This window comes from Scyliorhinus canicula, chromosome 22 (genome assembly GCF_902713615.1).
Source record: "Scyliorhinus canicula chromosome 22, sScyCan1.1, whole genome shotgun sequence".
Classification (NCBI taxonomy): domain Eukaryota; kingdom Metazoa; phylum Chordata; class Chondrichthyes; order Carcharhiniformes; family Scyliorhinidae; genus Scyliorhinus; species Scyliorhinus canicula.
This window is the reverse complement of record NC_052167.1, coordinates 12,485,245-12,502,138: the sequence shown is the minus strand read 5'-3', so window position 1 is coordinate 12,502,138 and position 16,894 is coordinate 12,485,245. Positions and strand designations below refer to the sequence as shown.

Here is a 16,894-nt window from a genome sequence, read left to right as displayed (position 1 = left end):
TTGACTGCGGAAGAGGAGCGCCAAGAGTCCAGAGAGACCACGTCAATTGAAATCATGAAGATTTTGACTCCGGAAGTGGAGCACCAAGAATCCAGAGAGACCGCGTCAAATGAAATCGTGAAGAATTTGACTCCAAAAGAGGAGCACCAAGAAAGCAAAGACGACGAATCAAATCCACAACAAATGACTGATGTCACCAGCATCAATGCAACATCAGATCATTCTCACCATTCTCGAGATGAAATGTTCAATGCAACAGATTCCACAAAGGACACTCGCACCAAGAACTGTGACAATGACCCAAATTATCCACACGGGACACTCATTGAGCATAACAGGAAAAACAAAAGCCACAAGAAGCACAGCAGAAACGAGAACAACAACAGCAAGAACAAAGGCAACATTAAGTGGTACAAGAACAACAAAAATCGCAGGAAGCACTGCAGAAACAAGAACAACAACAGCACCAACAAAACTACAAGCACAACGACAAAAACTACAAGAAGAACAACAAAACCACCAAGAAGCATAACAAAGATAGCGACAACAAAGACAGAAACAACAAAAACAGCAACAAGAATGGCAACGAAAACAACAAAGACAGGAACGATAGAAACAACAGCAATGAAACAACGACTTGTACAAAATGGTACAACTCTGCACATGAAGGACAATGCCACAGCACACTGCAAAACAATGACAAGACTACAAACATGCCATGGGATGACAACGAATCACACAAACTCACATCTGCTCCAGAACAAGCAAGCACACCAGCTTTCAAGGCGGATGATATAATAAATCGATACCACAAGCACAGAAAAAAGTCCATGTCAGTCAATATCAGTGGTTCGACCATGCAAACAGCTCGGGATGACGCATTGGTTACTTAAAATAACAGGAACACCGACAACATTCACCACGTCAACAACAACAAAAGAAAAAACTCTGAACAATTTCATCAAGTTTGGACTCATAAATGTTTTTATTGAGTGGACTCATAAATATAAATTGGCTTTGTAAAATATGCAATAGCACCATCACTTGTATAGATACACATATCATAAGTAACTGTTTTGTACAATTTTCTTTAACGATGTACAGAAAATATGTAAAGAGAAAAGGGGGGGGGGTGTGGTGATCGTAGATCTGACTAGATGCAATACAACTGAGCAAGCACTAGAGGGAGCATGGGGGAGCTATAAATACACCGGGACAGGAAGTGAGGAGACACTTCACGGAAGGCAGAACTGGTAGCAGGACACAGAGACAAGCAGGCAGCATTTGAGGTAGCCGTAAGTTAAGCTCTGAAGAGAGAACAAATTCACAATAAAGCATCTTCTCCACATTTGAGACTACGAGCTTTATTAAAACACGAGGAACAACACACGTAGTGTCTGCTCAGGTTACTTATAGTTGAAGGTTAGTGTGCAGCAAAAATGGGGGAAAATTTTGTTAACTCAATGGCCTGATTTTTGTATTTAGTGGAAGCACCTTTTTAAGCATTGTGATGTTGCATGGTTTTTCTCCTTCGTGGGGTTTCCACTTAGTTGTGTTGGTACGGCATAATTTGCACAAGGTCAGCCAAATCAACACAAAAATTCACGCAACTTTAAGTTCAAATTGACTTTCCGCAAACTTTTGTGCAAATTTTCAGAACATCATGTGAGAAGCTGGCCCCACCGACAAAGCTGGTCAAGCCCCCCGATTTAATCAGTCGTCACTGGGAGCTTCCATTAATTGCATTCATCTGCAAGCTTTCGAGGATGCTCTTGAACTTGAATTTTTTAGAATGCAAGGACACAAACAGCTGCATGGCAAAAGTTTTTGGATATATTTTTTAAATTTACCAGGAAACTGACGTCTAAAATTAGCAGAGTCAACATGGTCTGTGAAAGGAAAAACATGTTTGACAAATTTGGTAGTCATTTGAAGGTGTGACTAGCAGGGTAGCTAAGAGACAAATTCTGAATGTGGCTTATTCAAATTTATAGGCTTTCAATAAAATGTCACAAGAGGTTGTTGCTCGGGGTAGCACGGCGGCGCAGTGGTTAGCACAGCTGCCTCACAGCACCGAGGTCCCAGGTTCGATCCCGGCTCTGGGTCACTGTCCATGTGGAGCTTGCCCATTCTCCCAGTGTTTGCGTGGATTTCGCCCTCACAACCCAAAGATGTGCAGGGTATGTGGATTGGCCATGCTAAATTGCCCCTTAATTGGAAAACATGAATTGGGTACTCTAAATTTATAAAGAAAAAAAAGAGATTGTTACTCTAGACTCTAGAGTTTAAGGCATTTGATGTAATAAAATCAGCATGGATTGAGTGGGTTGAAGGGTAGAAAACTGAGGGCGTAGTGGTTAGCACTGCTGCCTCCCGGCGCCGAGGACCCGGGTTCGGTCCCAGGCACGGCCCCGGGTCACTGTCCGTGTGGAGTTTGAAAATTCTCCATATGTCTGCGTGGGTCTCATCGCCACAACCCAAAGATGTGCCTGTTAGGTGGGTTGGCCACGCTGAATTGCCCTTAATTGAAAAAAAAATAATTGGATACTCTAAATTTATATTAATAAAAAGGACAGAAAACTAAAAGTAGGAATACATGTGTTGTTTTCAAATGGTAGGGCGAAAAACTAGTGGATCAAGGCTCGGTGCTTGGGAGCCAACTATTTACAATCTATGGGCAGAATCTTTCCAAAATTTAATAAAGTGGTGTGCAAACTGGTGTGAATCCCGCCAGAGGTGGGACATCTCAGGGAATATTGAGCCTCTTTGAATTTTCTTTAAGACACATGAATCACGCCGCACTTGTGGCTGCCTTCTGCTGATTCATTCGCTCTGGGGCATTAAAGAAGGGACCTCAGTGGAGACTCTCCCAGTGCGCACATAGTCCCGTTTCCTATACGGAGGAGCTCCGCTCACCAGAACTCCTCAATGTCACGATAGATCAGGACACCATTTTTAAATCTCCAAAGCCCCAGACGCGACTCCCGCACCCCCAACACCCATGCAACAAATGCCAGCGTGGCACTGCCGGGCTGACACTCATGGCACTGCCGGGGTGCTGGTGCCTGGGTGGAACCATCAATGCCAGAGTACTACCCTGCCTGAAGGGCATGCATCTGGGGCCCTCCGATCCCCTGGGAGACCTCACGAGTGTTATTCCGTCTGGTCCACGCATGTGTGGGACCAGTGCTGAACAGCGCTTGCCCGAGGTCTCTGTGGCGAAGGGGTCTTGGGTACCTTAGGAAACTGCATATTTAAGCGAGACTAGCTGTCTTGCTCTAATATGCAGATTTGATAAAAAGTGATCCCGGCCACAATGGGCACGATTTACATGGCAATGTCTCACAAGATCGCGTTAGATATTATGAGGTGTTGTGAGCCGGGGAGGTCGCAGGAGCGGGGTCGCCCAGCTTTTGTCAGCCACGCTGCACTGTGGCGAGATGTTTTTCGGATATGGCGTGACCATTGGGATCGAGCCCATAATCTCTGAAAACAGTGGGGAGCTCCATATAAACCCCTCTCCAGCACTTGTTCCAAACCCTTTAAAAGGGATGGCTGCCAGGAAGTCTGCAACACGATTCACAGAGGGAGCCCTGACCAAACTCTTGGGGATGGTGTGCAGCAGAGGCAGGATGCCCTCTATCCACGGTCGTGCAGGCGTTCTTCCAGCAAGGTCATCACTTATCAAGTGGGGCCTATTCCTATTTCAAAAGGTCATGCATAATTTTTTTAAAGTCACTTTCTGTCATTTAAAGTGAGTCCAAAGATGTGGAAGTTAGATGAATTGGCCATGCTGAATTGTCCCGGAGTGTTCAACGGTTAGGTGGTGTTACGGGGATGGGGCAGGGAAGTGGGCTTGGGTAGGGTGTTCTTTCAGAGGGTCAGTGCAGACTTGATGGGCTGAATGGCCTCCTTCTGTACTGTCGGTATTCTATGATTCTATGAGCACAGTAAGAAGTCCTACAATACCAGATTAAAGTCCAGCAGGTTTATTCAAATCACTAGCTTTCGGAGTGCATCTCTTTCATCAGGGTTCAGGTGGCAGCTCCTGTTGAAGGAGCTGTGCTCAGAAAGCTAGGTGATTCCAAATAAACCTGTTGGATTTTAACCTGGTGTTGTAAGACTTCTTAGTGTGCCCACCCCAGTCCAATGCCGGCATTTCCACATCATGATTCTATGATACACACATAGTGGACTATATATTTTGCTCAAATACTTTTCTGTGATAAACCCATTTTTAGTTGTAGTAATCAAAATGGAACAAGTTACCAGTATTCAAGTATATCAAGGATTATTTTTTAAAGCAATTAAAAAATAAATGTTGATTATATTTTACTTTCAGTGAAATACAAATGAACTTGAATGAAAATGCAAGAAAATAGGTGAAATGTGTATCCAGATCACCAATTACATCCAAAGTGCAATTCTACCCTAACATATGTAAGCAGTGCAGTAAGAAGTCTTGCAACACCAGGTTAAAGTCCAACAGGTTTGTTTTGAATCACGAGCTTTTGGAGTACATATCCTTCATCAGGTGAGTGATGATCACCTGATGAAAGAGCTGCTCTCTGAAAGCTCGTGATTCGAAATAAACCTGTTGGACCTAGTGTTACAAGACTTTTTACCGTGCCCACCCCAGTCCGACATCTCCACAGTGATTTAGGTTGCTCTGCCATTAGTACATTTGGGTGTGATTTTCTTTCGCATGTATAAATGTTCAATTTTTAAAACTTGATAATCATGTGGCAGTCATGTCTCAGTTGGTAGCACTCTCATCTCAGCCAGACTGTGAGCACAGTAGATTTTGTACTTAACTGGTCACACAGCTCCACATTCTGCTAAGATTTGTTGTAATGTCTGATATCTTCTATTTCAGGTGACACTATATTCATCGTTTTACGGAAACAGAAGCTGATATTCCTGCACTGGTATCACCACATCACAGTGTTGCTGTACTCCTGGTATTCCTACAAAGATATGGTAGCTGGTGGTGGTTGGTTCATGACTATGAATTATGGCGTTCACGCGTTTATGTACTCCTATTATACGCTTCGTGCTGCGGGCTTTCATGTGCCACGTAGGTTTGCCATGTTTATTACCCTCACCCAGATCATGCAGATGATAATGGGCATGGTGGTGAACGTGCTGATTTATATGTGGATGCACGAGGGTCATTGCCCTTCCTTCTTTGCAAATATCATCTTGTCTTCCATTATGTACTTTAGCTACTTCCTTCTCTTTTGCTGTTTCTTCTACGAAACCTACTTAAATAGGAAGAAGGGTTTAAAGGCAGATTAACCTCAGGGTGATGACCAATTAAATGAATAGTGTCAGTCAGTGGTTAATGCACAAACATGGATAGTGTTGTGGTTTTGTCAAAACGGTATGGAGTTATTCGATATTAACTGTGGAATGCTGTAGATTTTATAGGATCACACTCTCCATGTTCACATTCCCTACTGCTCTCTTTATTAGAGCCTGTTATCTGGCACCATCTCCAGGAAACAGTGAAGGTGTCGGTGCTGGCAGATCCCAGAATGTTTAAAACCAGAATCCTGAATCTTATCCATTCCTTGTTTTGTACAAACTGCACGATTTGAACCACAAAAAGGGTGCAGAAGAATAAGTGGATTAGTGTGGGACTATTTCAACAGCATGCAGAGGAGTTTAGCTATGGCCTGAAGAGTGTTTAATTTGGAGATTATAAACGAATGATTGGAAGAAGCCATATTTAGACTTGTTGTACAAGCCTAGTTGAGCTTCTCATTGCATTATTTGAGACCAAACATGAGGGAAAGGGATAGGGAAGAGTGGAAATATGGAGAATTTAAGACAAGTTCAGGAATAATTTATTAAGTTCTGGATTTTACAGACTTCCAGTTTCACTGCAGTCCAGCTTGTGCACTAACCGTTGTATCGTGTGTGAGCATTCTGAAGATACTAACATTTCCCCACAATGAAATCTCGTCCTAATTTTCCAGTATACTTATGGTAGAAACTTGTCGTATGTGGCAGTCTAGTTGCTGGATTTAGCTTCCTACAGTCTTGTCCTGCTGACTGGGGATATGTTCAAGGGGTACTGGATTTAGTCTTTCATAAGTTTGCCATTGTACCAGAATCTAGGTAATCAATCATACAAGACTTAGAAGGCTTTTCTTCTATATACACAAACAACAGATACAAGGCCGATCTTTCTTGTCATGTTTGTTGTTGACTCTAACTAAATGAATAGTTGGGTTACTCATAGATTTCCACTGTTCCAAATCCCATTATATAAAGCTGCCAGCCCGACCAGAAAAAACTTTTTAAAATAATAGCTTTCATTTTGGGATAGGGACAAGAAGCACTTCAGAGTTTGCTAATTTTTAATAGTTAAACTTATTAAATATTTAATAAATTATTGTTGGCAACATTACACTTTAGTACACAAATCCATAGCACATTTCTCTGCCTGCTTTTTTTAGTGGAGAGTCAACTAAATTAAAATAAACAGGCCCGAGTCCATTTAAATAGCAGGCAAAAGAACATACCAAGCGCTTTCCACTAATATCACCAACAGTAATATGTAGACCTTGGTTATTAGATAGTTAACATGCTGACTAAAGATGTGGAAATGTCGAATACAATATAAAAATTGCCATCTTTTGACTTGCCAAAGTCATTGCAATGCAGCATTCTTAATATAATTCACTTAATTCATTGAGTCTTGCCCACCCAGCACAAACTGTCTCCTTTTAGAAAAAAGTTAATCATGTAGATGGCTGTGTTTCATTTACAAAAATGCACCCTCATTATAAAAGTCTCAGTCCTCATAAAGCTTAGCCTCCTAACACATTCTGACACTTCCAGGACAGGTACTGCTGTGCAGGACTCATTGGTACAACATTCTCAATCCAGATACAATGCTCAGTTCCTAACAATTTTATGTTAAGGATGGAGTGTATAACTTTACTCATGTCAATTTAATCAACCTGACCAGGTACAAAAGATCATTCAATGTCTTTATTTTCATTCCTGTTCACTGTAACTTATTGACAGTGAGCCCGGAGAGAACTTATAGGATTTTCATTTGTCCACCAATGCCCTAACATGGTTACCCAGTGCGAGGTGCTGCAACAAAACTCTCAAGTTGAGCTGCTAAGCATCTCCACTCTGTTGGGTTCCTGTAACTAGACGCTCAGCCAAGTATGGAGGAAACCCAATTGCAGATATTGTCTAAGTTTGGGAGTTGAAAGCTGGTTTCCTAGTCTGCAAAGCAGTGCAGTCCATTACTCATTGTGCCAAGCTAATTTTCCCATGCCAAAGAAGTGTATAAGCCCTGATTCAGGCAAAAGATGGAATTGGCCGTACAGTAGATGTTTGACAAAATAGATTTTGTTAAAAACCAATAAAAGTGTTCCATGACAGAAACCGGTGCATAAAACCTTCCTTTGGGGGGGGGTGGGGAATATGGGTTTGGGGGAGAGGCTGCTTCTGTGCTTTATACTCCCAATAGAAGGAGAAACCCTCCAAACGACAACAGATTTCATGGGTGACTTTGAAGAAACCCACAAATAGACAAGTTGCCTGTTATGCGCAGCTTTTTTATAGTCGTTGTTGTTAATTCTACAACAGCCATGGTTTAATTATTTAAGAAATAACCTTGTATAATTTTAAGATTAGCTACAGTTAGTTCGTTTTGGTGGTTTTCCAGTGTAGAGTCCTTTTGGAGTGAAAAGTGTACCGATTTAGATTGTTATAAATTGATTTTATTGGCAGATGAATAATTAAGTGTTGTTTACTGTTTAGGAAAGAGGGAGTAATGACTTTAAACTAAGTGTATTTAAGCATGTGGCATGGGTGAAAAGGTTGTGTTTATTTCTGCTGCAACATTGAAGGAAGAGCACTTCCTGCACATTAACAAATGCCAAGTCAGTGCCTGACGGGGTCATGGACAGTAACATTCCAGGCAGTGCCCGCATCAAGCTCTGCAACTAAGTTAACTTGAATAATCACAGGGAGTTTCCCAGTGCAGGCATTGAACCCGGCTCAATGCTGCCTTAAGAACTGGCAATTGGCACACAATTTGGAAATGTAAGACAGTTTCATTGGCTCTTAATAGTGGTCTGTTGACAGTCCCTCGCTGTTCTTCCTGCTGCCCTGGCCACTCTTCCCACTCCCCCTGCGATTCACTTCACTCAACTGCTTCCGCCTCACCTCGCTCCTCACATCTCACGTTTCACTCCTACTCCCCACATGGCCGCTCTCCGCTGGCTTCCTTCTGCAACAAAGCATGATGCAGCAAGCAAGGTGAACGACGAAGGAAACCAGGAGAGTGGCATGTGAGGTACCAGGACGCATAAAGACTTATCAACAGTTCGAGAAACCACGCGCGTGTCGGTGGCCGGAATGAGAATTGATTTCCATTTCAATTTCCTGTTTGTTGGCAGCAGGAGTTACCTTGGGTTAAATGTGCATGTTATAGAAGCCGAGAGAGCTATAACTCAGTCAAAAGCCATGTCATTAGATCAGGGGAAAACATGGCTCTTGGTCAGAAGCTAGTGAGAGATTGACAAATGTATAAACACAAGATCTGTACAGAACAATTTTTCATTGTATATAAAAGTTACAAATGTTTGCATCTAGGTTCATGAAGGTAGACGGTGGTTAATTGCACTTCAGGTGCAAGGAAGCTGTCTCTTTAAATATACTGAAAAGCTGCTTTCCCATAGGACAACAATAGGGGTGGACTAGAGACTAGACCAAAAGCAAATGTGCATTTAATATTTAAAACTAGTTTTGGATTCATTTTTATTGTATTCTTTCTTTATGTTGAACTCGTTGGAAGAGGTTAAGAAAAATTGTTTATTTTTACAGAAAAAATAAAAGGCAAAAATAAAAAAAAAGGAGCTTTTTGTTTGGTACCCAGAGCTTGTTAATTTTGTCTTGCATTTTTTTTTTACATACAAGGGCAGCTCGAGCATTTAGCCAGAACAAAATAACTAAGTGTTCTCCCATCTCAGTAAAAAAAAGATTTCCAAGGGCTTTAAAAAAAAACAAATTAACAGATCTTTCTGATCCAAAGAAACAATTTTCTGCAAAAAAGAATCTATGTATTATCAAAGCTTCATAGTAACAGTGACTTGAATAAACAGAGCTTATCCAGTTGCTAGGTGAGTGCATCTCCCTTTTTTTCATTGCAATTGCTTTAACTTAACTCAAGACACATAGTTTGCAACCCAGGACTCTATGGCAGATTCAGGAGTGATGTGAAAGAGCCCAGACTTCATGCCAAGAGTGATTCAAACCTGAACTAATTTTTCAGATAGGGTAGTGGGGTCCAATAAGTTGTAATCATTCAAGAGGTAGTTTGATGCTGTGATGGGAGAAATTGTAGCTCTTTACAAGTGGCTAGATAGAAGTTCAGTGTTTGCCCTCATCTGTACATATCTTTGTAATGTTTTATTCTATGTATTTTATATGAACTTTAAGCTATTGCAGAACGTGGAAATGAATTCAGTTACTGCATTGGTGCTGGAATAAGTCCTGAAAGCTCAAAATCGATTATTAGTATAATCAAAATAGAAGTGTAATGTTCTTCTATTCCCATTGAACTCCACCACAACCACGCTAAACTATAACAATTCATGGCAACTAAAATAGTTTGAAATGACTGAGGATATTAATGTATAAACACATCATAATCATGTGAAATTTCTTTGTCATTTTAACTGAAGTTATTTCTTTTAAACTGCTTCTTGGAAATTCCATGATTAAATTTTATGCGGCTATATTAAACATCCATACACAGGGCAATTTCAAGGCCAATGTTCTGAGACAGCCTGTTTGTGCCTGCATGTCGTGCAGCAATGCCTAGACATTGACTTTGAAAGAAAAAAAGAGATCAAATCCATAGACAGCAGTACAGTCAACTCAATTAGTTATACTTCTAAAATAACAGAATAAACAGACACATATTTGGTTACCAACTTAACAATTCTGCTAGTTACCACATTTACAGCGAGAAAGGGAGGGAGCCATTTGCAATGCAGCTAGTAAGCTGGTACAAGTTTCAGCCAATACTGCATTCATGATGTCTGGGTTCTGTCTGACTGGACTTCTGCCCATGAGAGAATACTTCACCTGTGTAGTTAAACATATGCTCAAAGCACCTCTCTCTGCAGCCACATTTTAAATGCTTAGTGTGGTAAGAAATATCTGCACAGTCCAAATGCTTATGTTAAGTGCAGTTATAAAGCATGCAAGAGGTCCAAGGGACAAAAACTAATCAGACACTTGTACCCAGTTTGATGCCTCCCTGAATTTGCACTCCCTGCAGTGTCAGACTGAAAGTGAACCTTTGCAACAGGAATCAGCTGAGGCCTGACTCAATCTACATTGAAGATTATACAGTGTAAATTTAAATGCACCTCGAGAGACTTGGTGAATGCTGAGAGTAATTGAACCAAAAGGAGAGTTTCCACAGATAGAACAGAAGGTTGCCATGAATTGGAACCTGCTACCCATCACCAGGAAGTCAGTATTTCCACAGCCTGTCTGCAATCATCTCACGCCAAATTGCACATTTTGTTTAAATTTATAAAACCTGTGAATTTTCATTACTTGAATACATTTATGCAGAACTGTGTTGTATTTTTTCTGATATTTTATTTCATGGGTTGTGGGCTATTGGCCAATTCAGAGTTTATACTCGAGTTTTATACCTTTCTTTGGAATACAAAAGCCATAAAATATTGCAGTTTTACAATATTAACAGTTGTGGGTGTTCATGAAGCAGCTCCATTGGTATCAAGCACAGAGTTGTTAAATTAACAGATGTCTTTAAGATGATGAAAAGGTTTGACAGGATAGACATTGAGAAGATGTTTCCATTTGCAGGGGGACACCAGAACTAGGGGCATAAATATAAAATAGTTGCTAATGAATCCAACAGGTAATTCTGAACTTTCTTAGCCACTGGGTGGTGCGATGGCACAGTGGGTAGCACTGCTAAGTGACAGGGATCCGAGTTCGATTCTGGCCTGGGTTACTGTCTGTGTGCAGTTTCCACATTCTCCCTGTGTCTGCATATTCCGGGTGCTCCAGTTTCCTTCCAAAGTGTGCAGGTTAAGTGGATTAGCCATGCTAAATTGACCCTTTGCGTCCAAAGATGTGCAAGTTTGGTGGGGTTACGGGGAAAGGGTGGGTAAATGGGCCTAGGTAGGGTGCTTTCGCAGGATTGGTGCAGACTCGATTGGCTGAAAGACCTCTCACTGCACTGTAGGGATTCTATGGTCAGAATATGGAACTTGCAACCACAAGAAGTAGTTGAGAGGATAAGCATAGATGATTTAAGGGTTAGCTAAAAAAACATCTTATCTAAGGTTGATGGTGTTAGAGGAGCAAAGGTTGATGGTGGAGGCACATTCAAAGCATAAAGCACCGGCTTGGAGCTGTTGGGCTAAATAGCCTGTTCCTGTATTGTGAATATGGTGTAATACCATATAGATTCAGACAGTGCGAGGCCACGGTGGCTAAACTGTTGGTAAAATATTCATCTCTACCATCAGCTGTAACAAGAAATGAGAAAAGCACGCACAAAGCTATTCCTCCATATACTTAAATACGCAGAACTAAATATATGTTACATAGATACCGGGCCCCAGCCCATGTATCATGCAGCAAATGACCAGGGAAGATCTAACGTTTGTCTGTGAACAGCTTTTTGTAGCCAGGGACATAAACTTTCAAACTTCCGAAAATAAAAGTAAAGTGAAAGGAGAACAAGAAGTCATGAACGCGATTTAACTAAGGAGGGAACAAAAGTCCCATTGTGAGTGTGTTTAGTCGTGTGTTTCCCAGCACTTGTAGCACCGAGAAACACGTGGCTACAAAATACCACGGGTGTTAGATAAGGGGCTTCAGCGGCGAACGCATGGCCGAAGCCATACGCAACCTCGTTTTGTACACTGAGGAGCCCCGCTTGCTGGAACTGGTCAGTGCAGCGAGAGATCAGGATGGCGACAACACAACACGGCTCCTGACCCCGCTCCCCCCTCCCAAGCCCCAACGCATTATGTGAGGATCCCCTACAACACCCACACACGCTCCCCCCCCTCTCAATTGCCAGTGCACATAAAATGCCAGCTTGGCACATTGGCAGTGCCAATCTGGCAGTGCCTCTGCCAGCTGGTTCTGCCACCTGGGCACCCTGGCAGTGCCAGGCTGGTACCCAGGTGGCATCAGTGCCAAGGTATCACCATGCCCAAGGGCATGCACCTGGGGGCCTCCGGTCCCTTTGGGAGATCTCCATGAGTGCCGTTTCATGTGGTCCCCATTTATGGGGTCCAGTACTGTACAGGGCTCTCCTGAGGCGAGGAAGATTGATTCCACGCCTCGGGTACCTCGGGAAATTGCATACTAGCTGTCTTGCTTTAGTGTGCAGATTTGCTAAAAAGTGATCCTGCCCACAATGGGGGGGGGGGGGGGGGGGGATTTAAATCGCAACGTCTTGTGAGATCGCATTAGGCAGGCATTAAGAGCTAGGTAGATCTCTGGAGCAGGGTCTCCTGGCTTTTATTGGCCCCGCGGTGCCGTGGTGAACTGCTTTTCGGGCGCAGTGTAGCCGTTTGATCGTGGCCCATATGTTCCAAAACGTCAATACAAACTACTTTTTAAAAGTTACTGTTTAATGTCCCTGATTGCAACGGTAAAAACAACAGAATTTTACATGATACAGGTTGCACATCGGTGCTTAAATAAGAACTCCTAAAAGGGTGTATTCATTAACTAAAATGCTTTTGATACTTCCTTCTTCATGATCTGCAAACATTGTATCACTTAAATGTCGTATCACAAAGTCAAAATGACAGCTCCCCAAAAAACTAGTTGTGCTTTCAACATGGATATTGGAAACATAGAGTCATCCAGTTTCCTTTCAGCAAGTCTAAAAGCTCATATTTAACAAAAAACAATTATAATGAAAAATAGTTGGATTATGGTTTTTGTAAAACAAATTCAAAACAAAATGAAAAAAATTGACCAAAAATAATTTTGTTTACCACATTTCTGTGAACAGTTCATATTTCACCTTGTCTTATTCCATTCTTCACAATACATATTTAGTTGTTTGGCAGTACAGAACTTGAGTATTGCCAAAGAAAGAGATTTATCAAAGCTTTTCATCTTGCACTTCAGAGCACTTTGCAAGAATGCCAATATAAGGGGAAAACAATTTATACCTTATGAGAAGAGTGTTGATTCATTGGCAGATGGACTCTGGTAGAAGTCCATCTGGTAGAAGAACCATGCAGATGTACCATTGACAGCCATTCGCTGACTCGTCAGGGCAATGCTTTGGCCAATCATGGTCAAGCTACTTGCTTTAAATATCAAACAATGCTCAGCTGTTAATTGTCAATCACCATCAACTGGCAACACCTCTAACAAGCAGAATCCACTTGCCAACCAATCAGCACTCTCTTGGCATATAATATAAATTGTTATTTCTCCCTTCTATTGGTATTCTTGCAATGTGTCCCAATGAGTGTACGGTGAAAAGCTGTGACATGTCTCTTTTTCAGCAATACTCTTATGTATGTGTGTCCTAGCAGAGCTACTCTATGATGACCTTTTCTATTTGAGATCAGTGTCCTGTTGCTTTTCAATATAGTATCATTCCTCCTTCAAGATCTAGAACAATTGTCGGTCTGTTCAGTTGACTCTAAGCTTGCAGTATAATTATCATCTGTTCTTAACTGTCACAACATAAACCAAAGTGAAAATTGTATGTACAAAAGCCAAATGTTTATAATTACCCTGGTAAACATCATTGAATCTGTTAATTCTACTGGTGACTTATTGAAAAGTTTCTGAACAAGCATACCGGAAATGTTTAATGTCACCTGTTGTACCTAGTCTGTGTATCTTAGTTAGGACATGGTCATCTTTCAGGAGCAAACAAAGAAGCTCAGAACTAAGAGCCAATGTGGACAAGAAATCCAGGCATTTGCAGTATTGTGGATGCCCCTGTACCAGTCACAGTACAATCTATTCTGGTCTTTGTTACAATTCCACATATGTTTTAGAATATCTCAGATCTTTTGAATGTTGAATGCCAAAGTAGTTCCTGAAAAGGCTTTACGGCAAATTTGATAATTTTATTTAAACATGCACTGTGAATCCTTAATTTCTCTTGATTATTTATTTGCATACTGCGCAAGGCACTAGTCCGAGTTCCCAATCAATGTGCTAAAGACACCAAATGGTGTCCTTTCCATGGGTGAATTGGGAGAAAGAACTTGGAGCCTACACCATGTGCTGGGAACACAGTGTTACCCTCCTACTATATAATGTGCCAAAAAAGTCAGTTGATGCAGGCAGTGAATACAACCCCAGCCCCACTCCCACCAACATCTTTAAACAGATCACTGAAATTAGAGCCCAGATCTGATCATTTAAGTATTCCAACACATCCATCTTTAATTCCAACTGAGGTTCCTTATGAGATGTAATTGCAATTATACAACCAAACAGCTCTCAATTAGAAGGAAAGGCACTTTATTCTGTGAATCTGACATCTTAAATCTGGGAATATTCCTTGAAATGTCTAAGCTGCAAATTATAAACATAGGCCCTTTTTAGTTTGTCCAGTGCAGTGCCTTAGCAACCCAGGAGCTGACACTGACATGGTAAGATGGTGAATTCACAAATGGGAGAAATAAATTTAAAAACTCATTCCGCCACATCTTGTACCCCTGGCCCCCTTGGCAATCAGTGGAGCCAGGAAAAAATGTTTGTTTAAACATGGTTGTTCCAGTAAGAGTCTGTCTTAGTGTCACATTGTCAAGAAATAAGCTGGTCCAAGAAATGTTGTTTTAATGTGCCATTACGACCACAAAGAACAATACCATTTATTTCCTTAAATCTGCTGTTCAAATGTGCTATAATGTACAAAATCTTCTGTACCTATCCATTCTGTATGCATTTGTGTTTTAAGAATGGCTAATTCATTGTCATCAATATATTCATTAAAGTGTAAAACAACTCCATTATTGTACTTTTTTAAAAACTCTTTTTCTTTCCCGTTGCATTTATTTTGAATATTAAGAAACAATAGGAAAGCACGGAAATCGTGTGGACACCATGTGCTCCTGCTGATTGTTTCATCTACTCATCAACAGCATCAGCGATTCAAGCACCCCAGCAACAATTGCAAGTGCTTCTGAATCATGTGTGCTGTTTACAAGAGTTTCTGTACAGCTGGAGGTCTCTGCATACGTGAATTTGTATACGTGAATTTTTGTACAACTGGAGTTTTGCTTGCTGCTGCATTCAGCTTGGTTATTTGCACCTAATTTCAATAATATCAACATGCCAACACCATTCAGCAAGAAGCAAAGCTGAGCAGCTGGTGAGAGTTTGACAGTACGAAAGTCAGCAAACGTGACTGTTGCAGAAATCAAAATCTCACGGTGCAACACTTTTCTAACAAGGAACCCTGTCTAAAATCACTCCCATATTATGACTTAACTAATGACATCAATAATTCTAGGCTTTGGAAAGTTATCTCAGCCCCATGCATTGCTGTAGGGTTGGCCAAGCACTGTGTAAGGGTAGCTAAAGCATTGATCTCTGTTGGCAGCTAAACCACATACATAGTGTGCTCCTACTTCAAGATTGGCACGAGAAGCAACTACTGCTGATTTCTTTATTCTTCACACTTTAGCCCTTTCTAAGCACAATAGTAACACAGTTGAAACTTAATCAACCCCCACACACACAAATACCTTTGTCCAGCATGGCTCTAACTGTAGGTTTTACCCTTCCAGGCAAAGACATTAAATTAAACCCACTTAAAACTATATCTAATTTTTCTAATGTTTACCGATACGTGGGTTCATAGTAACAACCACTTGTATTTATTTAGCACCTTTAATGTAATAAAACAATCCCAAGGCCCTTCGCAGCATTATAAAGCACCATTTGACACTGCATCACAAAAGGAGATTGTAGGGTAGATGATTTTTAAAACAACTTGCACAATAAGGTAGATTTTAAGGAGTGTCTCAGCAAGAAAAGAGGTGTGGAAGTAGAGGGTAGGAATTCCAGAACTTGGGGCCTCAGCAGCCGACAGCATTGCCACTATTGTAGCACAGTGGTTAGCACTGTTGCTTCACAGCGCTAGGGTCCCATGTTCGATTCCCGGCTTGGGGCACTGTGCGGAGTCTGCACGTTCTCCCCGCGTCTGTGTAGGTTTCCTCTGGGTGCTCCGGTTTCCTCCCACTTGTCCCAAAAGACATGCTGTTAGATGATTTGGACATTCTGAATTCTCCATCGGTGTACCCGAATAGGTGCCGGAATGCTAGTGGATTTTCACAGTAAATTCATTGCAGTGTTAATGTGAGCCCTCTTGTGACAATAAAGATTACTATTATTATTGTACCAATGGTGGGAATAATTCAATTGGCAACTCGGGTGCCAAAATTAGAAGAGTACAGATATCTCAAAGTGAAATGTTAATTGGTTGAGAAAACCACAATTTCTTTATCATTTTGTTCCCTCAGCCTACTAGAGGACGTTTGCTTTCAGTTCAATCTTGGCTCAAGACAAGCATTCTGGCTGCTATGGGAAACCTTATTAGTTTCTGTTAGAATTACAAATTGAAGTACCTACCTTTTATACCTTTATTTACAAAACAAATAAATCTATCCTAGAGGGGCAGATTCATTGTATTTTTCTTGAGGTTGAATAAACCAATATCATTGAAGTACATTATGTTGTTCTGCTTTCCATTCAAGCATTTTATTCTGGTGGTCTCAATTTTAAAATCCTCATCCTTGTTTACAAATCCCTCTATGGCATCACCTTATTTCCGTCAACTCCGCCAATCCTCGGGCAGCATGGGGGCGCAGTG

The 16,894-nt window shown here is 41.3% G+C and overlaps 1 protein-coding gene across 1 annotated transcript in view; it reads left to right on the top strand.

Moving 5' to 3' along the window:
• Positions 1-8,875, top strand: part of LOC119956069 (elongation of very long chain fatty acids protein 6-like) — a 97,031-nt gene extending 88,156 nt beyond the window's left edge. Inside the window, exon 4 of the mRNA XM_038782903.1 lies at positions 4,877-8,875. Coding sequence (XP_038638831.1) covers positions 4,877-5,298 — 422 coding nt within the window. The 3' untranslated portion in view covers positions 5,299-8,875. The remainder of the gene's footprint in view (positions 1-4,876) is intronic.
• The last annotated feature ends 8,019 nt before the right edge of the window (positions 8,876-16,894 follow it).